The 23786-nt window shown below is 42.4% G+C and overlaps 1 protein-coding gene across 1 annotated transcript; it reads right to left on the bottom strand.

The window, feature by feature from the left end:
- Nucleotides 1-8341: 8341 nt before the first annotated feature.
- swi5 (SWI5 homologous recombination repair protein) lies at nt 8342-23545 on the bottom strand. Its single transcript, XM_061932058.1, has 5 exons — nt 23387-23545; nt 22714-22762; nt 20905-21008; nt 20671-20765; nt 8342-8788 (listed from the first exon to the last, which is right to left on the bottom strand). The coding sequence occupies exons 1-5, from the start codon at nt 23479-23481 to the stop codon at nt 8724-8726; spliced, it is 408 nt and encodes a 135-aa protein (XP_061788042.1). The 5' UTR covers nt 23482-23545; the 3' UTR covers nt 8342-8723.
- Nucleotides 23546-23786: the final 241 nt, after the last annotated feature.

Genomic DNA, 23786 nt, shown 5'->3' with positions numbered 1-23786 from the left:
AAGGAGACATGTGCGTCCACCCGCTAGTGGACAAGGAGACATGTGCGTCCACCCGCTAGTGGACAAGGAGACATGCAGCCTTGTTGGTAGTGGACAAGGAGACATGTGCGTCCACCCGCTAGTGGACAAGGAGACATGTGCGTCCACCCGCTAGTAGACAAGGAGACATGTGCGCCCACCCGCTAGTGGACAAGGAGACATGCAGCCTTGTTGGTAGTGGACAAGGAGACATGTGCGTCCACCCGCTAGTGGACAAGGAGACATGTGCGTCCACCCGCTAGTGGACAAGGAGACATGTGCGTCCACCCGCTAGTGGACAAGGAGACATGCAGCCTTGTTGGTAATGGACAAGGAGACATGTGCGTCCACCCGCTAGTGGACAAGGAGACATGTGCGTCCACCCGCTAGTGGACAAGGAGACATGCAGCCTTGTTGGTAATGGACAAGGAGACATGTGCGTCCACCCGCTAGTGGACAAGGAGACATGTGCGTCCACCCGCTAGTGGACAAGGAGACATGTGCGTCCACCCGCTAGTGGACAAGGAGACATGTGCGCCCACCCGCTAGTGGACAAGGAGACATGTGCGTCCACCCGCTAGTGGACAAGGAGACATGTGCGTCCACCCGCTAGTGGACAAGGAGACATGTGCGTCCACCCGCTAGTGGACAAGGAGACATGTGCGTCCACCCGCTAGTGGACAAGGAGACATGTGCGTCCACCCGCTAGTGGACAAGGAGACATGCAGCCTTGTTGGTAGTGGACAAGGAGACATGTGCGTCCACCCGCTAGTGGACAAGGAGACATGTGCGTCCACCCGCTAGTGGACAAGGAGACATGCAGCCTTGTTGGTAGTGGACAAGGAGACATGTGCGTCCACCCGCTAGTGGACAAGGAGACATGTGCGTCCACCCGCTAGTGGACAAGGAGACATGTGCGTCCACCCGCTAGTGGACAAGGAGACATGTGCGTCCACCCGCTAGTGGACAAGGAGACATGTGCGTCCACCCGCTAGTGGACAAGGAGACATGCAGCCTTGTTGGTAGTGGACAAGGAGACATGTGTGTCCACCCGCTAGTGGACAAGGAGACATGCAGCCTTGTTGGTAGTGGACAAGGAGACATGTGCGTCCACCCGCTAGTGGACAAGGAGACATGTGCGTCCACCCGCTAGTGGACAAGGAGACATGTGCGTCCACCCGCTAGTGGACAAGGAGACATGCAGCCTTGTTGGTAGTGGACAAGGAGACATGTGCGTCCACCCGCTAGTGGACAAGGAGACATGTGCGTCCACCCGCTAGTGGACAAGGAGACATGTGCGTCCACCCGCTAGTGGACAAGGAGACATGCAACCTTGTTGGTAGTGGACAAGGAGACATGTGCGTCCACCCGCTAGTGGACAAGGAGACATGTGCGTCCACCCGCTAGTGGACAAGGAGACATGTGCGTCCACCCGCTAGTGGACAAGGAGACATGTGCGTCCACCCGCTAGTGGACAAGGAGACATGCAGCCTTGTTGGTAGTGGACAAGGAGACATGTGCGTCCACCCGCTAGTGGACAAGGAGACATGTGCGTCCACCCGCTAGTGGACAAGGAGACATGTGCGTCCACCCGCTAGTGGACAAGGAGACATGCAGCCTTGTTGGTAGTGGACAAGGAGACATGTGCGTCCACCCGCTAGTGGACAAGGAGACATGCAGCCTTGTTGGTAGTGGACAAGGAGACATGTGCGTCCACCCGCTAGTGGACAAGGAGACATGCAGCCTTGTTGGTAGTGGACAAGGAGACATGCAGCCTTGTTGGTAGTGGACAAGGAGACATGTGCGTCCACCCGCTAGTGGACAAGGAGACATGTGCGTCCACCCGCTAGTGGACAAGGAGACATGCAGCCTTGTTGGTAGTGGACAAGGAGACATGTGCGTCCACCCGCTAGTGGACAAGGAGACATGCAGCCTTGTTGGTAGTGGACAAGGAGACATGTGCGTCCACCCGCTAGTGGACAAGAAGACATGCAGCCTTGTTGGTAGTGGACAAGGAGACATGTGTGTCCACCCGCTAGTGGACAAGGAGACATGCAGCCTTGTTGGTAGTGGACAAGGAGACATGTGCATCCACCCGCTAGTGGACAAGGAGACATACAGTCTTGTTGGTAGATAGATAGATAGTACTTTATTGATTCCTTCAGGAGAGTTCCCTCAGGAAAATTAAAAAGTGGACAAGGAGACATGTGCGTGCACCCGCTAGTGGACAAGGAGACATGCACCCTGTAGTGGACAAGGAGACATGCAGCCTTGTTGCGTCCACCCTCCCCCCACCACCACATCCCACCTCCCTGGATTGTAAATAATGAAATGTATATACGTGTTCTTATGCACACCTGTTGCAAAAATGCTAGTCAAAGATCTTTTAAATGACAAGAGTGATGGAACTACTACAAAGATCATTTATTTGACGGGGCACACTGCTGTTTTTAAGCACTTACTGATAAAACACTAGTCAAAGATCGTGTAAAAGCCAGTGCTCTAGACTTTTAAGGACTTACCGTAAAAAAGGCTCGTCAAAGATCCTGTATATGACATTACTTTGGTGATTTTAAAAAAATGACTAAAAAAATGCTTGTCAAAGATCCTGTAAATGACATTACTTTGGTGTTTTTAAGGACTTACTGTACAAAAAAGATAGTCAAAGATCCTTTATATGCCAAGAGCAATCTACTGTTTGTAAGAACATACAAGAAAAAAAACTAGTCAACAACACACCAAAGAAGCACTCTGCTAGTTTTCAGAACAAATTGTAAAAAAACAAAAAAACAACATCAAAGATCCTCTACAATACAGGTAAAAGCCAGTAAATTAGAATATTTTGAAAAACTTGATTTATTTCAGTAATTGCATTCAAAAGGTGTAACTTGTACATTATATTTATTCATTGCACACAGACTGATGCATTCAAATGTTTATTTCATTTAATTTTGATGATTTGAAGTGGCAACAAATGAAAATCCAAAATTCCGTGTGTCACAAAATTAGAATATTGTGTAAGGCTAATACAAAAAAGGGATTTTTAGAAATGTTGGCCAACTGAAAAGTATGAAAATGAAAAATATGAGCATGTACAATACTCAATACTTGGTTGGAGCTCCTTTTGCCTCAATTACTGCGTTAATGCGGCGTGGCATGGAGTCGATGAGTTTCTGGCACTGCTCAGGTGTTATGAGAGCCCAGGTTGCTCTGATAGTGGCCTTCAACTCTTCTGCGTTTTTGGGTCTGGCATTCTGCATCTTCCTTTTCACAATACCCCACAGATTTTCTATGGGGCTAAGGTCAGGGGAGTTGGCGGGCCAATTTAGAACAGAAATACCATGGTCCGTGAACCACGCACGGGTAGATTTTGCGCTGTGTGCAGGCGCCAAGTCCTGTTGGAACTTGAAATCTCCATCTCCATAGAGCAGGTCAGCAGCAGGAAGCATGAAGTGCTCTAAAACTTGCTGGTAGACGGCTGCGTTGACCCTGGATCTCAGGAAACAGAGTGGACCGACACCAGCAGATGACATGGCACCCCAAACCATCACCCAACCATGCAAATTTTGCATTTCCTTTGGAAATCGAGGTCCCAGAGTCTGGAGGAAGACAGAAGAGGCACAGGATCCACGTTGCCTGAAGTCTATTGTAAAGTTTCCACCATCAGTGATGGTTTGGGGTGCCATGTCATCTGCTGGTGTCGGTCCACTCTGTTTCCTGAGATCCAGGGTCAACGCAGCCGTCTACCAGCAAGTTTTAGAGCACTTCATGCTTCCTGCTGCTGACCTGCTCTATGGAGATGGAGATTTCAAGTTCCAACAGGACTTGGCGCCTGCACACAGCGCAAAATCTACCCGTGCCTGGTTTACGGACCATGGTATTTCTGTTCTAAATTGGCCCGCCAACTCCCCTGACCTTAGCCCCATAGAAAATCTGTGGGGTATTGTGAAAAGGAAGATGCAGAATGCCAGACCCAAAAACGCAGAAGAGTTGAAGGCCACTATCAGAGCAACCTGGGCTCTCATAACACCTGAGCAGTGCCAGAAACTCATCGACTCCATGCCACGCCGCATTAACGCAGTAATTGAGGCAAAAGGAGCTCCAACCACGTATTGAGTATTGTACATGCTCATATTTTTCATTGTCATACTTTTCAGTTGGCCAACATTTCTAAAACTCCCTTTTTTGTATTAGCCTTAAGTAATATTCTAATTTTGTGACACACGGAATTTTGGATTTTCATTTGTTGCCACTTCAAATCATCAAAATTAAATGAAATAAACATTTGAATGCATCAGTCTGTGTGCAATGAATAAATAAATTTTTACAAGTTACACCTTTTGAATGCAATTACTGAAATAAATCAAGTTTTTCAAAATATTCTAATTTACTGGCTTTTACCTGTATATGACAGGTACACTGCTATTTTCAAGGGCTTCCTGTTAAAAATGCAGGACTTGGGGACGGCGTGGCGAAGTTGGTAGAGTGGCCGTGCCAGCAATCAGAGGGTTGCTGGTTACTGGGGTTCACCTTCTACCATCCTAGTCACGTCCGTTGTGTCCTTGGGCAAGACACTTCACCCTTGCTCCTGATGGCTGCTGGTTAGCGCCTTGCATGGCAGCTCCCGCCATCAGTGTGTGAATGTGGAAATAGTGTCAAAGCGCTTTGAGTACCTTGAAGGTAGAAAAGCGCTATACAAGTATAACCCATTTATTTATGACTTGGTGGGAAAAAAAATGTTAATCAAAGATCCTGTATGACACTACCTTGGTCATTTTAAGAACTTACTGTGGAAAAATGCTAGTCAAAGATCCTGTACATGACATTACTCTGGTGATTTTAAGAACTTACTATAAAACAAATGGTAGTCAGAGATCCTGTCTATGACATTACTCTGGTGTTTTAAAGACTTGTTGCTAAAAAGATAGTCAAAGATCCTCCATATGCCAAGAGCAATGTACTGTTTGTAAGAACATACCAACCAAAAACAAATGTGCCAAATATTGTCAACAGCGTGGAGAAGCACTCTACAGTTTTTCATGACGGATTGTTAAGAAAAAAAAAAGAGAGTCAAAGATCCTCTGTGACAAGGACGCTGCTATTTTTTTAAGGGCTTCCTGTTAAAATGCTCATCAAAGATCATGTGTATGACAGTGCGCCAGTGTTTTTCTAGGGACTTAATGTAAAACAAAAATGACAGGCAAAGATCCTCTATGTGACAAGGACACTGCTATATTGAAGCGCTTCTCAAAGATCCTGTATATGACAGTGCTCTGGTGTTTTAAGGACTTGCTGTAAAACAAAAATGAGTCAAAGATCCTGTATAAGACATTACTCTGGTGTTTTTAATGACTTACTGTAAAAAAAAAAAAAAAAAAAGATAGTCAAATATCCTCTGTATGCCAAGAGCAATGTACTATTTGTAAGAAAATACCTCCAAAAACCCATGCCAAAGACTATTCTTTTAGGACGGATTAAAAAAAATACATAAAATGACAATCAAAGATCCTCTATGCAACACAGACACTGATGTTTGAAATACCCTGGTTGTATGGGATGTCGGAATATTGACATTTTTCAAAGATTGTCAAGAAAATGTTGAGTAAATCAGGGCCCCATCTAGTGGTACGCCAAATAATTAAGTTATTGGTGTTTTATTTTCCTACAATCATGTAGTGTTACTGTTCAAACTGCGTGTAATGTTAGTGGGCAAAAAAAATATTTATATTATATACCTTGTTTTTAACAAATACTTAGGCCTGCTATGTTACTGTATCTTAATGTTGGTCATTATCAAAAGTTTGGTGTACAAACTAGGCCCCCAGGGGCCATGTGCCCCTGACACGGTCTTCAATTTGGCCCGTGAGACATCACAAGTTTAAGAGGGGCTGTGGCCACAGGGAGATTTCAAATTCATTTGAAAAGCAAATAAATATGCTGCTGCTCTGTCGCCACCTTGTGGACAACATCAATAATTCAGTCTTATGACCACTTACCATGCTTTGAGGGAAACAAGCGCCGCATCTACTTATATGACCCAATGCAAACAACCTTCCCTCGTCATGGTGGAAAACAATAATTAAAAAAATTAAACAAACACAAAACACCATCAGACATGGTCACACATAACACAATACAACACAATTTGTGGATATTAGGGAACAAATGACACCCATTTAAATCCATAACAAAGCCTGATGGTAAATGCAAAAACACTATCTCCACTTATTCATCTTTGGCACATTTTAGCTGCTTGATATTTCTGATTAAAAGACATATATATATATATATATATATATATATATATATATATATATATATATATATATATATATATATATATATATACACACACACACACACACACACACACACAGGTAAAAGCCAGTAAATTAGAATATTTTGAAAAACTTGATTTATTTCAGTAATTGCATTCAAAAGGTGTAACTTGTACATTATATTTATTCATTGCACACAGACTGATGCATTCAAATGTTTATTTCATTTAATTTTGATGATTTGAAGTGGCAACAAATGAAAATCCAAAATTCCGTGTGTCACAAAATTAGAATATTGTGTAAGGGTTAAATTTTGAAGACACCTGGTGCCACAAACTAATCAGCTGATTAACTCAAAACACCTGCAAAGGGCTTTAAATGGTCTCTCAGTCCAGTTCTGAAGCCTACACAAACATGGGGAAGACTTCAGATTTGACAGCTGTCCAAAAGGCAACCATCGACACATTGCACAAGGAGGGAAAGACACAAAAGGTTATTGCTGAAGAGGCTGGCTGTTCTCAGAGCTCTGTGTCCAAACACATTAATGGAGAGGCAAAGGGAAGGAAAAACTGTGGTCAGAAAAAGTGTACAAGCGATAGGGATCACCGCGCCCTGGTCAAGATTGTGAAAAAAAACCCATTCAAAAATGTGGGGGAGATTCAGAAGGAGTGGACAGCTGCTGGAGTCAGTGCTTCAAGATCCACCACCAAGAGACGCTTGAAAGACATGGGTTTCAACTGCCGCATACCTCGTGTCAAGCCACTGTTGACCAAGAAACAGCGCGCAAAGCGTCTCACCTGGGCTAAGGAAAAAAAGAGCCGGACTGCTGCTGAGTGGTCCAAAGTCATGTTTTCTGACGAAAGCAAATTTTGCATTTCCTTTGGAAATCGAGGTCCCAGAGTCTGGAGGAAGACAGGAGAGGCACAGGATCCACGTTGCCTGAAGTCTAGTGTAAAGTTTCCACCATCAGTGATGGTTTGGGGTGCCATGTCATCTGCTGGTGTCGGTCCACTCTGTTTCCTGAGATCCAGGGTCAACGCAGCCATCTACCAGCAAGTTTTAGAGCACTTCATGCTTCCTGCTGCTGACCTGCTCTATGGAGATGGAGATTTCAAGTTCCAACAGGACTTGGCGCCTGCACACAGCGCAAAATCTACCCGTGCCTGGTTTACGGACCATGGTATTTCTGTTCTAAATTGGCCCGCCAACTCCCCTGACCTTAGCCCCATAGAAAATCTGTGGGGTATTGTGAAAAGGAAGATGCAGAATGCCAGACCCCAAAACGCAGAAGAGTTGAAGGCCACTATCAGAGCAACCTGGGCTCTCATAACACCTGAGCAGTGCCAGAAACTCATCGACTCCATGCCACGCCGCATTAACGCAGTAATTGAGGCAAAAGGAGCTCCAACCAAGTATTGAGTATTGTACATGCTCATATTTTTCATTTTCATACTTTTCAGTTGGCCAACATTTCTAAAAATCCCTTTTTTGTATTAGCCTTAAGTAATACTCTAATTTTGTGACACACGGAATTTTGGATTTTCATTTGTTGCCTCTTCAAATCATCAAAATTAAATGAAATAAACATTTGAATGCATCAGTCTGTGTGCAATGAATAAATATAATGTACAAGTTACACCTTTTGAATGCAATTACTGAAATAAATCAAGTTTTTCAAAATATTCTAATTTACTGGCTTTTACCTGTATATATATATATTTGCATCAAGTACTAAATTATATTACTTTGAGGTGTGTACTTATTCCAATTATATATATACATACACACATACACACACACACACACACACACACACACACACACACACACACACACACACACACACACACACACACACACACACACACACACACACACACACACACACACACACACACACACACACACACTTACTTTACATGCAGTTTGTTTTAGCCCAATGCGGCCCCCAGGGTAAAAAGTGTGGTCACACCTGGTGTGAATAATTACATCTGAAGCTTAGTTGTATTTGCAGGCAGTGAACAGGGTCAAAGGTGACACCTGAATAAGGCTGATCAATCATTTAATTTCTAGCAGAAAGGCAAACAATCCTCATGTGAAGCGTTAAGCTCCCATGAATGAAACAAAAGCTCCTAATCAATAGTTGGAGGAGTCTTCAGCAACAGCAAAGTCTAAAGACTGAACAGCACAAAACATGGAATGTTCCAAGCCACAGTTGAGACAAGATAATAAGCAAAGATCATCTTTATCCTCCACAACCAGGCCAAAGTTCATCCATTTATTGTTGAAGCTGTACACTCCGAGCCAGAGAGCATAGTACACTAAAGTGTGTGTCAAGACAGATAAGGACACACCCCTTCTCAACACAAGCCCAACTAGTCAACCTTAGAACACTCTTGAACTTGCACTTCAAAAAGGCTATTTTCCTCAGTCATCCAGTTCCAGGCCAAAGTGGCTGTAGAGATCTCGCGTGGTGGTCCTGCGTAGAGCAGCTGCAACAAACAGCAAAAACAGGAGGAGTTAAAAAATAAATTAAAAATTAAAGCTGCAAGCAGCGTTGGTCGGGCCCGCGTATTTGGCAGGTGCTAGTCCTAACTGTCCCAATACTTTTGTCCAGTGATAGTCATAAGTGTCCCAATACTTTTGTCTACTTTTAGTCTGAAGTGTCCCAAGACTTTTGTCTAGTGTACCTACCTTGTCTGCATTGTGTGGGCACGTTGGTGCTTCCTGCTTTTAAGCAGCCATCTTAAAAAAACAGCAGCGCAGCGGGTCTTTGAAGGGTCATAAAATCAAAACCGGAGCAGTTAGAAAAAAAGCGCTTCTGTCATTGTAATCACAAGGGTTCAATCTCTCTCCTGTGTTAGTTTGAAGGCGAAACGACAAACGCGCTCAGAGGAGTTCGTTTTTGAAGGAAGGTGACCGGTTTTTACAAAAAATTTGTTTTGAAGGGGAAATAGCAAACTTCCTGTTGATTTTTGCTGGGGGTTGTCAATTTATGAAATGTAGGTCTAAGTGAGACCCACATAGAGGTTTTTGTTTCATGTCTCTCCGACCTTCCCAGTGGGAGTTACAGGCAGTTTTGTCATTTTTTTCTTCCGAGGAGCAGTTTTTTTTGCGTTTTATTAAAAAATTGCAGTAGAGCGCAATTTTGAGATTTGGGGTTAGGTTTTTTTTTTAGATCGCAATGTTTGCCAGACCTGATGTGTGCGTTCAGTTTGGTGAGTTTTGAAGCATGTTAAGGGGGTCAAATTACAAGCTCAAAGAGGCAAAAGTGACTGTTTTTAGTACTTTTTTTGTCTTGAAGGGGGAATTGCCAACTTCTTGTTGATTTTAGCCCGAGAATGTACAATTATGAAATCTAGATCTGAGTCAGACCTACATAGAGGTTTTTGTTTCATGTCTCTCCGACCTTCCTAGTGGGAGTTACAGGCAGTCTAGTTTTTTTTTTCCTAGGGGGCGCTAGAGCGCAATTTTGAGTTTTGAGGTTTGGTTTTTTGATAAAAAGTTTTGCCGTATATTACTGATGTGTAAAATTTGGTGAGTTTTGAAGTATGTTAAGGGGGTCAAATTACAGCGCAAAGTTGCGGAAGAATAATAATAATAAAACCTTAGAAATTCAATGGGCCATGCGGGCCCTCAAAATCGTCTCACGGCCACATCGGCACCATGAAATGAGCAGAGCGCTCCTGTCGTATAGAGGATCTTGGACATGCGTTTATAACCGGGGTGCCCAAACTTTTTCCACTGAGGGCCCAGACTGACAGGTCAAAGAATGCAGGGGCCATTTTGGTAGATTTCACCTTCAAAAACAAAGAAAGAAATAAGAAAATGCAATTTCAGTAGAAATTCCGTGTGAACGCTGAAGAGCCCAGGTCAAACTGAAAGGCTAACAGTTAGCACGCTGGCCGGATCGCATCAAGTGACAAAATATGAGCAAAATGAGCTAAAAATACTAGCATGCAAACAGTACCATGCTAACAATAGCATGATTACAGTTAGCCTTAGTGAAACAGCAACATACATGACAGTGATGTGTACAGTATACCTGATAAATTAGCTTAAAAAAGCTAATGTTAACATGCTAAAATGCTAACTGTAACATGTGTCAAGTACTAAAATATATTACATTTTAAAAAATGTGTTTAAAATGCAAAGAAGCTACCGTTAGCATTCATCAGGTGCCTAAATATGACTGAGGTGTATGCCGACAAAATTTCCCCAAAACATTATTCGTCAACAGAGGTGGGTAGTAACGCGCTACATTTACTCCGTTACATCTACTTGAGTAACTTTTGGGATAAATTGTACTTCTAAGAGTAGTTTTAATGCAACATACTTTTACTTTTACTTGAGTATATTTATAGAGAAGAAACGCTACTTTTACTCCGCTACTTTTATCTACATTCAGCTCGCTACTCGCTACTAATATTTATCGATCTGTTAATGCACGTTTTGTTTGTTTTGGTCTGTCAGACAGACCTTTAAAGTGCCTGCGTTTCAACAAATACAGTCACTGGTGACGTTCACTCCGTTCCACCAATCAGATGCAGTCACTGGTGACGTTGGACCAATCAAACAGAGCCAGGGGTCACATGACCTGACTTAAACAAGTTGAAAAACGTATTCGGGTGTTACCATTTAGTGGTCAATTGTACGGAATATGTACTGTACTGTGCAATCTACTAATAAAAGTTCCAATCAATCAATCAAAAGTGTGAAGGAAAAAAGATCATTTTTTTATTTCAACCGTACATCCCGTCCAAAGCCTAAAGACTGACTGCACAGTTCCTGTCTTCACAATAAAAGTGCCGCTCCATCGCGCCTGCGCTTTCAAAATAAGAGTCTCCGAAAGCCAGCGCAAACAAGCTAGCAAGCTACGGAGTTTGCCGCCAATGTATTTCTTGTAAAGTGTATAAAAATGAATATGGAAGCTGGACAAATAAGATGCCAAAAACCAACCACTTTCATGTGGTATTAGACAGAAAGGAGGAACTTTTTTTCTCCTCCATTTGAAAACGAGGACGTTATCAGCACTACTGTCTGATTACAATCAATGCAAGTCATCAGAATCAGGTAATACACCAACTTATATTCTTGTCTTCATGAAAGAAAGGAATCTATATGTGTTAAATATGCATGTATATTCATTAAAACACCTTTAACATGTAAACAAAAACGGCAAAATAAATAAATATAAATTATATACTGTATATATCAGTGTATGTATATATATATATATATGTGTGTGTATATATATATATATATATATATATATATATATATATATATATATGTGTGTGTGTGTATATATATATACATTATGTATTTGTGTATATATATATATATATGTGTGTGTGTGTGTATATATATATATGTGTGTGTGTGTATATATGTGTGTGTGTATATATATATATATATATATATATATATATATATATATATATATATGTGTGTGTATGTTACTCATCAGTTACTCAGTACTTGAGTAGTTTTTTCACAACATACTTTTTACTTTTACTCAAGTAAATATTTGGGTAACTACTCCTTACTTTTATTTGAGTAATAAATCTCTAAAGTAACAGTACTCTTACTTGAGTACAATTTCTGGCTACTCTACCCACCTCTGTTCGTCAAGTAAAAAAATATTTGGCTCTGCTGTGTACATCTGCTAAAATTAGCTACAAAAGCTAGCATGTTGCTAACTGGAATATGACTTAAGTACCAAAATATATTAATCTGAGGTTTAAACTTGAGAAACGTGTTTAAATGCTAGTATGTTAACGTTAACATCCATCAGGTCCCTACAAAATTTGCCAAAAATAAAAGCTAGCATACTAACATTAGCATAGTTCGTCAAGTAACAAAATATTTGATGCTGATATACCTGCTAAAATTTGCTAAAAAAAAAAAGCTGGCATGATAATTTTCACATACTAAAATCTTAACTATAACATGTGTCACGAACCAAGATATATTACTTGGCGGTTGTTTAAAATGCTTGCATGCTAATGCTAACAAGCATCCATCCATTTTCTACCGCTTGTCCCTTTTGGGGTCGCTGGAGCATATCTCAGCTGCATTGGGGCGGTAGGCGGTGAACACCCTGGACAAGTCAGCTACCAACATAGGTCTGAGGAGTATACCCACAACAATTTCTAAAATAGCATAGTAAGATCATCATGCTAACAGGTACCATTCGTCATGTAACTAAATATTTGACGCTGAGGTGCATATCTGCAAAAGTAGCAAAAAAGCTAGCATGCTAATGGATGTGCTGCGTGCCAGTAAAAAAATAGTTATGGGCCGCACTTTGGACACCTGTGGTTTAGACAGTGGCAACTAAAAAACAGCAGAGTGCTCTTATCATATAGAGGATCTTAGACTAACCTTTGTACAGTAGGTCATTAAAAAAACAAAACAGCAGAACATTCTTATTCTACTGATGATCGGTCCTGTTGTATGGATGATCTTTGATCTTCGTTTTTATTTATTTACTCGTTAGTTTTGACAGGGACAGTATACAATAATTGTCGTGGCGGTAATCCTAGAACCCGTTGGTGGACACCGGCGGTGAGGGATGCCGTCAAGCTGAAGAAGGAGTCCTATCGGGTTCTTTTGGCTCATAGGACTCCTGAGGCAGCGGACAGGTACCGACAGGCCAAGCGGTGTGCGGCTTCAGCGGTCGCAGAGGCAAAAACTCGGACATGGGAGGAGTTCGGGGAAGCCATGGAAAATGACTTCCGGACGGCTTCGAAGCAATTCTGGACCACCATCCGCCGCCTCAGGAAGGGGAAGCAGTGCACTATCAACGCCGTGTATGGCGAGGATGGTGTTCTGCTGACCTCGACTGCGGATGTTGTGGATCGGTGGAGGGAATACTTCGAAGACCTCCTCAATCCTACCAACACGTCTTCCTCTGAGGAAGCAGTGCCTGGGGAGTCTGTGGTGGGCTCTCCTATTTCTGGGGCTGAGGTTGCTGAGGTAGTTAAAAAGGTCCTCGGTGGCAAGGCCCCAGGGGTAGATGAGATCCGCCCGGAGTTCCTTAAGGCTCTGGATGCTGTGGGGCTGTCTTGGTTGACAAGACTCTGCAGCATCGCGTGGACATCGGGGGCGGTACCTCTGGATTGGCAGACCGGGGTGGTGGTTCCTCTCTTTAAGAAGGGGAACCGGAGGGTGTGTTCTAACTATCGTGGGATCACACTCCTCAGCCTTCCTGGTAAGGTCTATTCAGGTGTACTGGAGAGGAGGCTACGCCGGATAGTCGAACCTCGGATTCAGGAGGAACAGTGTGGTTTTCGTCCTGGTCGTGGAACTGTGGACCAGCTCTATACTCTGGGCAGGGTCCTTGAGGGTGCATGGGAGTTTGCCCAACCAGTCTACATGTGTTTTGTGGACTTGGAGAAGGCATTCGACCGTGTCCCTCGGGAAGTCCTGTGGGGAGTGCTCAGAGAGTATGGGGTATCGGACTGTCTGATTGTGGCAGTCCGCTCCCTGTATGCTCTGTGCCAGAGCTTGGTCCGCATTGCCGGCAGTAAGTCGGACACGTTTCCAATGAGGGTTGGACTCCGCCAAGGCTGCCCTTTGTCACCGATTCTGTTCATAACTTTTATGGACAGAATTTCTAGGCACAGTCAAGGCGTTGAGGGGATCTGGTTTGGTGGCTGCAGGATTAGGTCTCTGCTTTTTGCAGATGATGTGGTCCTGATGGCTTCATCTGGCCAGGATCTTCAGCTCTCACTGGATCGGTTCGCAGCCGAGTGTGAAGCGACTGGGATGAGAATCAGCACCTCCAAGTCCGAGTCCATGGTTCTCGCCCGGAAAAGGGTGGAGTGCCATCTCCGGGTTGGGGAGGAGATTTTGCCCCAAGTGGAGGAGTTCAAGTACCTCGGAGTCTTGTTCACGAGTGGGGGAAGAGTGGATCGTGAGATCGACAGGCGGATCGGTGCGGCGTCTTCAGTAATGCGGACGCTGTATCGATCCGTTGTGGTGAAGAAGGAGCTGAGCCGGAAGGCAAAGCTCTCGATTTACCGGTCGATCTACGTTCCCATCCTCACCTATGGTCATGAGCTTTGGGTCATGACCGAAAGGACAAGATCACGGGTACAAGCGGCCGAAATGAGTTTCCTCCGCCGAGTGGCGGGGCTCTCCCTTAGAGATAGGGTGAGAAGCTCTGTCATTCGGGGGGAGCTCAAAGTAAAGCCGCTGCTCCTCCACATGGAGAGGAGCCAAATGAGGTGGTTCGGGCATCTGGTCAGGATGCCACCCGAACGCCTCCCTAGGAAGGTGTTTCGGGCACGTCCGACCGGTAGGAGGCCACGGGGAAGACCCAGGACACGCTGGGAAGACTATCTCTCCCGGCTGGCCTGGGAACGCCTCGGGATCCCCCGGGAGGAGCTGGACGAAGTGGCTGGGGAGAGGGAAGTCTGGGCTTCCCTGCTTAAGCTGCTGCCCCCGCGACCCGACCTCGGATAAGCGGAAGAAGATGGATGGATGGATGGAGTATACAATAAAAGACCCAACTGTAAATGTACCAGAATTTGCCATAAGGCTATTTTACATCTGTTGTCCCTGGACAGATGTTCAAAATGGCCAACTAAAAAGCAGTAAAGCATAAAAAAAGTCCATCAGTGCGATGAGCTGAAGTAGCGAATAACATTTTTATATACAATAAGTGGTTCTTTAAAAAAAAAAAAGCAGCGCATTCCTCTATCAAAGATCTTTGACTGGTGATAATTTTTTTTCAGTCTCTACTTAAACACAGCAGAGCCTCGCTGTCATTGAGAAGGTCTTTGATTAGTGTTTAATTAAGGAGCTTTGTTTCTGATGTGGCTAACCTTACATAGAAATAAGGAGGAAGTTGGCGTGTTTGCATGTGTCGGTATGACGGACAGAGCGGGATTGTGTCCAAGTGTGGTGTAAAAGACGTCCATTGTGTCCGAGGGAAACTCTTGGGCTTGACAAAGGACTCGTTATGGGAGTGACAGAGGCTCGCTTTTGAAACACAGTAAGGAAATAAAGGGAAGACGACGTGTGAGGAAACTGGCGGAGATGTCTCCTTTAGTCGTGTTTGCAAAAGTAGGTGAAAAGTTTTTCTCTATGATTCATGGACAACTTCACTAACCTTTCCACACTTCCTGTTTTTCTACAAAGTCTTTGGAGCCTGGGATGACTAAACACAGCAACAAGATGATCTGATCAAGATCATGTCAATCAATATCTGTCATGCATATTCACATGAGTAACAGTAGAAAGACCCATTCAGGGAATGATCAAGACTAAACTTTTTGACTTGGGGGCCACATTGGGCTAAAAGGAATGTGGCCGGGGGCCGAAAGTCGCCTGCATGTAAAGTAACTACAGATAAATACTGTACATATATAAATATATACACATTATATATATATATATATATATGTATATATATATATATATATATATATAAATATATATATATATATATATATATATATATATATATATATACACACACACACACACACACACACACACACACACACACAGGTAAAAGCCAGTAAATTAGAATATTTTGAAAAACTTGATTTATTTCAGTAATTGCATTCAAAAGGTGTAACTTGTACATTATATTTATTCATTGCACACAGACTGATGCATTCAAATGTTTATTTCATTTAATTTTGATGATTTGAAGTGGCAACAAATGAAAATCCAAAATTCCGTGTGTCACAAAATTAGAATATTACTTAAGGCTAATACAAAAAAGGGATTTTTAGAAATGTTGGCCAACTGAAAAGTATGAAAATGAAAAATATGAGCATGTACAATACTCAATACTTGGTTGGAGCTCCTTTTGCCTCAATTACTGCGTTAATGCGGCGTGGCATGGAGTCGATGAGTTTCTGGCACTGCTCAGGTGTTATGAGAGCCCAGGTTGCTCTGATAGTGGCCTTCAACTCTTCTGCGTTTTTGGGTCTGGCATTCTGCATCTTCCTTTTCACAATACCCCACAGATTTTCTATGGGGCTAAGGTCAGGGGAGTTGGCGGGCCAATTTAGAACAGAAATACCATGGTCCGTAAACCAGGCACGGGTAGATTTTGCGCTGTGTGCAGGCGCCAAGTCCTGTTGGAACTTGAAATCTCCATCTCCATAGAGCAGGTCAGCAGCAGGAAGCATGAAGTGCTCTAAAACTTGCTGGTAGACGGCTGCGTTGACCCTGGATCTCAGGAAACAGAGTGGACCGACACCAGCAGATGACATGGCACCCCAAACCATCACTGATGGTGGAAACTTTACACTAGACTTCAGGCAACGTGGATCCTGTGCCTCTCCTGTCTTCCTCCAGACTCTGGGACCTCGATTTCCAAAGGAAATGCAAAATTTGCATGGTTGGGTGATGGTTTGGGGTGCCATGTCATCTGCTGGTGTCAGTCCACTCTGTTTCCTGAGATCCAGGGTCAACGTAGCCGTCTACCAGCAAGTTTTAGAGCACTTCATGCTTCCTGCTGCTGACCTGCTCTATGGAGATGGAGATTTCAAGTTCCAACAGGACTTGGGGCCTGCACACAGCGCAAAATCTACCCGTGCCTGGTTTACGGACCATGGTATTTCTGTTCTAAATTGGCCCGCCAACTCCCCTGACCTTAGCCCCATAGAAAATCTGTGGGGTATTGTGAAAAGGAAGATGCAGAATGCCAGACCCAAAAACGCAGAAGAGTTGAAGGCCACTATCAGAGCAACCGGGGCTCTCATAACACCTGAGCAGTGCCAGAAACTCATCGACTCCATGCCACGCCGCATTAACGCAGTAATTGAGGCAAAAGGAGCTCCAACCAAGTATTGAGTATTGTACATGCTCATATTTTTCATTTTCATACTTTTCAGTTGGCCAACATTTCTAAAAATCCCTTTTTTGTATTAGCCTTAAGTAATATTCTAATTTTGTGACACACGGAATTTTGGATTTTCATTTGTTGCCACTTCAAATCATCAAAATTAAATGAAATAAACATTTGAATGCATCAGTCTGTGTGCAATGAATAAATATAATGTACAAGTTACACCTTTTGAATGCAATTACTGAAATAAATCAAGTTTTTCAAAATATTCTAATTTACTGGCTTTTACCTGTACATTGATCTTACATCCATGATGTCGTTCACAACAACACAAGCAGATGAGATGTGTTGTGGGTGTATGGATTGTTCTTGCTAGCTTTAGCATCCTGGTTTAGTCGCTCTTTCAAGTAGCCGCCTCCACATTTAGTTCAGGACGTGTTTCATGGATGAAGGAGCGTTATTTCCCCAAACAAATGTTACTTCCCCTCACAATGACAACATTTCAATAACTTTTATGTCAATTCCTCTGTTATTCCGCATTTTAACAGCGGATTGCCTTTTATTGGCCAGTTCTATGATTCTGTCCGCGGTTACGTTTACGCGGAAATGTATGCCTTCATTTTTTTGTGGAGTTTAGTGATTATTGATTAGGCATACTAGTCTATTGTATTGTAGAGTAAAAAGCAGCAACCATGGTGAGATTCCAAACTTCTAGTAGACGTGGTCTTTTTTTCCACTCATCCATTTCGTTGTTACATGCTCAGGAATTTGCTTGCACATTGCGAGGCCCATTAATTGTTTTCCTCCATTATAATACTTTTATCATCGTTAGGAGCCAAAATTGAGAGTGTGATTCAAATTTGAATTATTGTCCTGCTCTATTTCAAAGTCCAGGCTGGTCGCTCTCTCAACATGACCAGTTATTTCCATCCACTGTCGCTGTGAGTGGAGTTATCAGCGGAGTAAGTGGCACAAATACAACAGCAATCGCTAAATGAGTGGCAACAACTTTCATTTTGTGACTGATTTAAATTGTGGAGGACTTGCGGCAGCTGGAAATAGAAACATGTTTGAGTGACATGAAGACTGAGGAGAGGCCTTTCACTAACATGCTTACACACTCAGGTGGGCTAAAGACAGTGCAGGTAATGTTCTTTTATTATTATTTATAGTAGGTTTGTTTTTAAAGTGAGCCTGTGTCAGAAGTGGTAAATATGTGTGAGAGAATGTTTGCTTATGTGAGAAATAGAGTGTGTGTGTGTGGGTGTTAGTCTCCATTTTGTGTTGAGCCATTTAAATACGTATATTTAATGAACATTTGCATAAAGCAAACAAATTGTCTAGCCCCGTGTTGATGGTATTAAAAACTTGAAAATGAAAAATAAAAAACTTGCATGAGCATGACCAGAGGAGATTTTCTCATACAATTGCCATGTCAGATATGAAAACATATTTGAGGAGAATTATAGACAAAGAGTATTTTTTATTCTTGAATGAATTTTTGAATAGAAAATTGGAACTTTTCTCATGCAACGAAAAAGGGTGGTTATTGATCTACTTCACTAATTATTTTTTGTACACTAAATACCAGAGGTGTGGACTCGAGTCACATGACTTGGACTCGAGTCAGACTCGAGTCATGAATTTGATGACTTTAGACTGGACTTGACAAAATGTAAAAAGACTTGCAACTCGACTTAGACTTTAACATCAATGACTTGTGACTTCACTTGGACTTGAGCCTTTTGAATTGACATGACTTGACATGACTTGCTACTTTCCCCAAAACCCAAAGATGAAAAAGTTATTCGGGAGCGCTCCGTATTTTTCATTGTGTACTTGTCTATCAGCGTTGCGTGTGTCAGCTGGTGTGCTCTCAGTACAACAGCCAATCAAATTAGATCTACTTTGTTTTCATCACACAGCATTCATCCAATCAAATTGCAGGACAAACAACGAAGAAGACATGTCCAAACCACACGCCAGTGAACAAAAAATGATGCCTAAAATAATTTCGTTTGGGTATAAAAATTACGAGGTGGTCAACACAAAACGGTTTGCAGTATGCAACACATGCGGTTCCAAAATGACTGATGGAGAGGCAACAACTTCCAACTTCGTCCGGCATTTGAAGTTGCACAAAGAACGGTAAGTTTTGAATGTAAGATAACGTTTATTGGCTAAGTAACGTGACTTTTATTTGCTGTGAGGCTGTAAACTCACTGCTAACGTTATAACGTTATTGCAAACACGGGAATCTGTTGCAGTTCACTACCTTATTCATACTTTTTGTTCAGTGATTTTTTTTTAAGCAGGGTTACGTTAGTCAATATATCACACGTAACGTTAGACGGCGGTCAGCAGCACCCCGTATTTTAGCCACCTAAAAAAAGACACAAATAGTAAAATAAAGGTCAGTTAAAATGTATACTATATTATGAATATGTGTACCGTTTTAGCTAGCTTTCTGACATACTGTTGGTTGTTTACCTCAGTGGTCCCCAACCACCGGGCCACGGCCCGGTACTGGTCCGTGGATCGATTGGTATCGGGCCGCACAAGAAATATATATTTTTAATTTTTTTAATTAAATCAACATAAAAAACACAAGATACACTTACAAGTAGTGCACCAACCCAAAAAACCTCTCCCCCCCTTTTGTTCTGGGCATTGAACATGAAGACTCTTCCTTCACTGTTCCGAGTGGCCATGAGAGTCTTGGCAGTGCCTGCCTCCAGTGCTCCAGTGGAGCGAGTTTTCAGCCTTGGTGGCATCATACTACGCCCCCATCGTGCACAAATGACTGACAGACTCTTGGCTAATTTGGTCTTTTGCAAATGCAATGCAGCATAGGGCCCTGACATATAAAAAGTACAACTTTTTTGTTATGTTCACGTATATGTGATGTTTTTTCAATGTTAACACTTTTGTACAAATAAGTACATTTGCACTTTATTTTTCAATGTGTTTGTTCTGTAAAGGAATGAGTTCATGTTTAAAATGACTGGTTAATAGTGCTATTATAAAGTGCAATGTCAGCACAATTTTCTTTCCTGCAATTTAAAATGCACTTGTTTTAATAAATAAATACAGCGTTTGAAAAGCATACACAATCTGTGTTAATATATTAGTCTGTGGTTAAAAGGACTTGAAAGGACTCGAAACTCAAAATGCAGGACTTAGGACTTGACTTGAGACTTTCCAGTCTTGACTTTGGACTTGACTCGGGGCTTGCCTGTCTTGACTCGGGACTTGACTCGGACTTGAGGGCAAAGACTTGAGACTTACTTGTGACTTGCAAAACAATGACTTGGTCCCACCTCTGCTAAATACTGCTATCATATATAGGTGTATATTGCATCTTCTGTTGTACTCAAAAAAATAAAACAATAAAAGTTGATACCAATGTTAAAAAAAGTCGATCTCCACTTTATATTGTGTCTAATTCAGGAATTTTCAGACATTTGGGGTTTTTCTTACCACACGTGAACACCGTTCTTTAAAGCCTCCAGGCGTCAGAGTATTGATTTGTGTTGTGTCCACTGACATGTTTCTTACCCATTTTGCCCAGCAGCGACTGCCCCATGTCCTTGATGTCATTGTACTCATGCAGCATGTCGATGTGATCGTCCAGCTCCTCCACTTTGTATCCCCTGGAGAAATAACGACAAAAGCTCATGAACAGAACCGATATGAAAAATGCATAAATGAGAGTTGTCCCCCGTTAGAAGCTAAAAAATCAACCAACAACGCCGCATCTTCATTCCAAATACCAAAAGCAGCTGCACTCACTCGGACTCCAGCTGTGTTATTTCGGCATCCAGCTGCTTTCTGCTCCTTTCCAGCTCCTCCACTTCTTCTTCCGCACTCACTTTGGTCGTCTTGGTGAGCTGCCCCTGCGAAGGGAAACAAAAAGACCAACAACATCAACATTGATGTGAGTCAAAGTACAGGTAAAAGCCAGTAAATTAGAATATTTTGAAAAACTTGATTTATTTCAGTAATTGCATTCAAAAGGTGTAACTTGTACATTATATTTATTCATTGCACACAGACTGATGCATTCAAATGTTTATTTCATTTAATTTTGATGATTTGAAGTGGCAACAAATGAAAATCCAAAATTCCGTGTGTCACAAAATTTGAATATTGTGTAAGGGTTAAATTTTGAAGACACCTGGTGCCACAAACTAATCGGCTGATTAACTCAAAACACCTGCAAAGGGCTTTAAATGGTCTCTCAGTCCAGTTCTGAAGCCTACACAAACATGGGGAAGACTTCAGATTTGACAGCTGTCCAAAAGGCAACCATCGACACATTGCACAAGGAGGGAAAGACACAAAAGGTTATTGCTGAAGAGGCTGGCTGTTCTCAGAGCTCTGTGTCCAAACACATTAATGGAGAGGCAAAGGGAAGGAAAAACTGTGGTCAGAAAAAGTGTACAAGCGATAGGGATCACCGCGCCCTGGTCAAGATTGTGAAAAAAAACCCATTCAAAAATGTGGGGGAGATTCAGAAGGAGTGGACAGCTGCTGGAGTCAGTGCTTCAAGATCCACCACCAAGAGACGCTTGAAAGACTTGGGTTTCAACTGCCGCATACCTCGTGTCAAGCCACTGTTGACCAAGAAACAGCGCGAAAAGCGTCTCACCTGGGCTAAGGAAAAAAAGAGCTGGACTGCTGCTGAGTGGTCCAAAGTCATGTTTTCTGACGAAAGCAAATTTTGCATTTCCTTTGGAAATCGAGGTCCCAGAGTCTGGAGGAAGACAGGAGAGGCATAGGATCCACGTTGCCTGAAGTCTAGTGTAAAGTTTCCACCATCAGTGATGGTTTGGGGTGCCATGTCATCTGCTGGTGTCGGTCCACTCTGTTTCCTGAGATCCAGGGTCAACGCAGCCGTCTACCAGCAAGTTTTAGAGCACTTCATGCTTCCTGCTGCTGACCTGCTCTATGGAGATGGAGATTTTAAGTTCCAACAGGACTTGGCGCCTGCACACAGCGCAAAATCTACCCGTGCCTGGTTTACGGACCATGGTATTTCTGTTCTAAATTGGCCCGCCAACTCCCCTGACCTTAGCCCCATAGAAAATCTGTGGGGTATTGTGAAAAGGAAGATGCAGAATGCCAGACCCAAAAACGCAGAAGAGTTGAAGGCCACTATCAGAGCAACCTGGGCTCTCATAACACCTGAGCAGTGCCAGAAACTCATCGACTCCATGCCACGCCGCATTAACGCAGTAATTGAGGCAAAAGGAGCTCCAACCAACTATTGAGTATTGTACATGCTCATATTTTTCATTTTCATACTTTTCAGTTGGCCAACATTTCTAAAACTCCCTTTTTTGTATTAGCCTTAAGTAATATTCTAATTTTGTGACACACGGAATTTTGGATTTTCATTTGTTGCCACTTCAAATCATCAAAATTAAATGAAATAAACATTTGAATGCATCAGTCTGTGTGCAATGAATAAATATAATGTACAAGTTACACCTTTTGAATGCAATTACTGAAATAAATCAAGTTTTTCAAAAATATTCTAATTTACTGGCTTTTACCTGTATGTTATTAGATGAAGAGTGCAGGAGGAGAGGTACTTGCCGGTGATTTGAAGTTACAGTTCACTGTCTTCAGCTTTGACAACGGAGTTCTACATAGACAATGAGATTAAGTAATAGTGCATGCATCACACATTTACCACTTAGAATTGACAGGAATTATTGGTTTGATTTTAGCTGTAAAAAGTGTCATTTAATCTGCTGTGTGTGCTGGTGTCCCTTCTTACATGCAAAAAGTGGCATTTTAATGTGTAAAATGACAGCCCACCTCAAGAGCTGTCTCTCCTTGTTTAGCAATTCAAAAACACCCAAAGGAGGTATAATAGATCACATTTTTGAACAATTTTGTCATAGAAAGCTGGTTTCTGGGTCTCTTTGCATCACACAGCTTTCTATCAAAGCATCTACTTCCTGGAGATGCGATGACGCGGTCCTTATGATTACCGTAATGAGCTGGATTTCGCAAGAAAACGGCTGTGTGGTAGCTTCGTAAACAATTGGCAGTATTTCGATAGTAAAAGACTTACGGTAATTTGAAAATTACAGCTATATTAACTTTTTATGAGTAGATTTCTGTTGGCATTTGACTTATATCCATCAAAAAGTGAGCATTTATTAGAAAAGTTTCCCTTAGGAAGCTGAAACAAAGACAAAAGCTATCCGATAACATGTATTTCAAACTGTTATTATATTAGCCGAACGTGTGTACAATTTACCTTTTAAGTGCTCCTCTTTTTGGCTCACTATCTTCTGAGGTGGAACTTATTGGCTTACTTTGTCCGCCTATATCTTCATAAGGTTCTAAATTCATATTCACGACTAATACTTAACTTACTTTGTTTTCGTAAGCGACGGCCAGTGAAAAACAGGAAGTTCGCAATTGGCGGGTTTTATCCTACTTCAACCTGATTGGTTCGCTATGCTTAATGGGCGGGGTTTCTGCTGACTTGGCAATACGGTGGCCGACAAATGTCATACGTCATATGTCGTTTGTAGTTTTGGGGTGGGAAAAAAAGAGCAGGACAAATGTCAACAACACAGCAAGCAACACTTATTTATTTGAATAGAGAGGGACAAACGGTATAAAATGGAGGGATGGAGGTTCAGTATTTGAGT

This window comes from Nerophis lumbriciformis, linkage group LG39 (genome assembly GCF_033978685.3).
Source record: "Nerophis lumbriciformis linkage group LG39, RoL_Nlum_v2.1, whole genome shotgun sequence".
Lineage (NCBI taxonomy): Eukaryota > Metazoa > Chordata > Actinopteri > Syngnathiformes > Syngnathidae > Nerophis > Nerophis lumbriciformis.
Note: the sequence above shows the minus strand (reverse complement) of the source record. Positions and strands in the feature narration are given on the sequence as shown.

Coding starts and splice junctions, on each gene's coding strand:
- swi5 (XM_061932058.1), bottom strand. CDS start 23,481: ATGAATTTAGAACCTTATGAAGATATAGGCGGACAAAGTAAGCCAATA. Junction 22,763..23,386: donor AAAAGAGGAGCACTTAAAAG/GTAAATTGTACA, acceptor TTGTCTATGTAG/AACTCCGTTGTCAAAGCTGA. Junction 20,766..20,904: donor ATAACACAGCTGGAGTCCGA/GTGAGTGCAGCT, acceptor TTATTTCTCCAG/GGGATACAAAGTGGAGGAGC.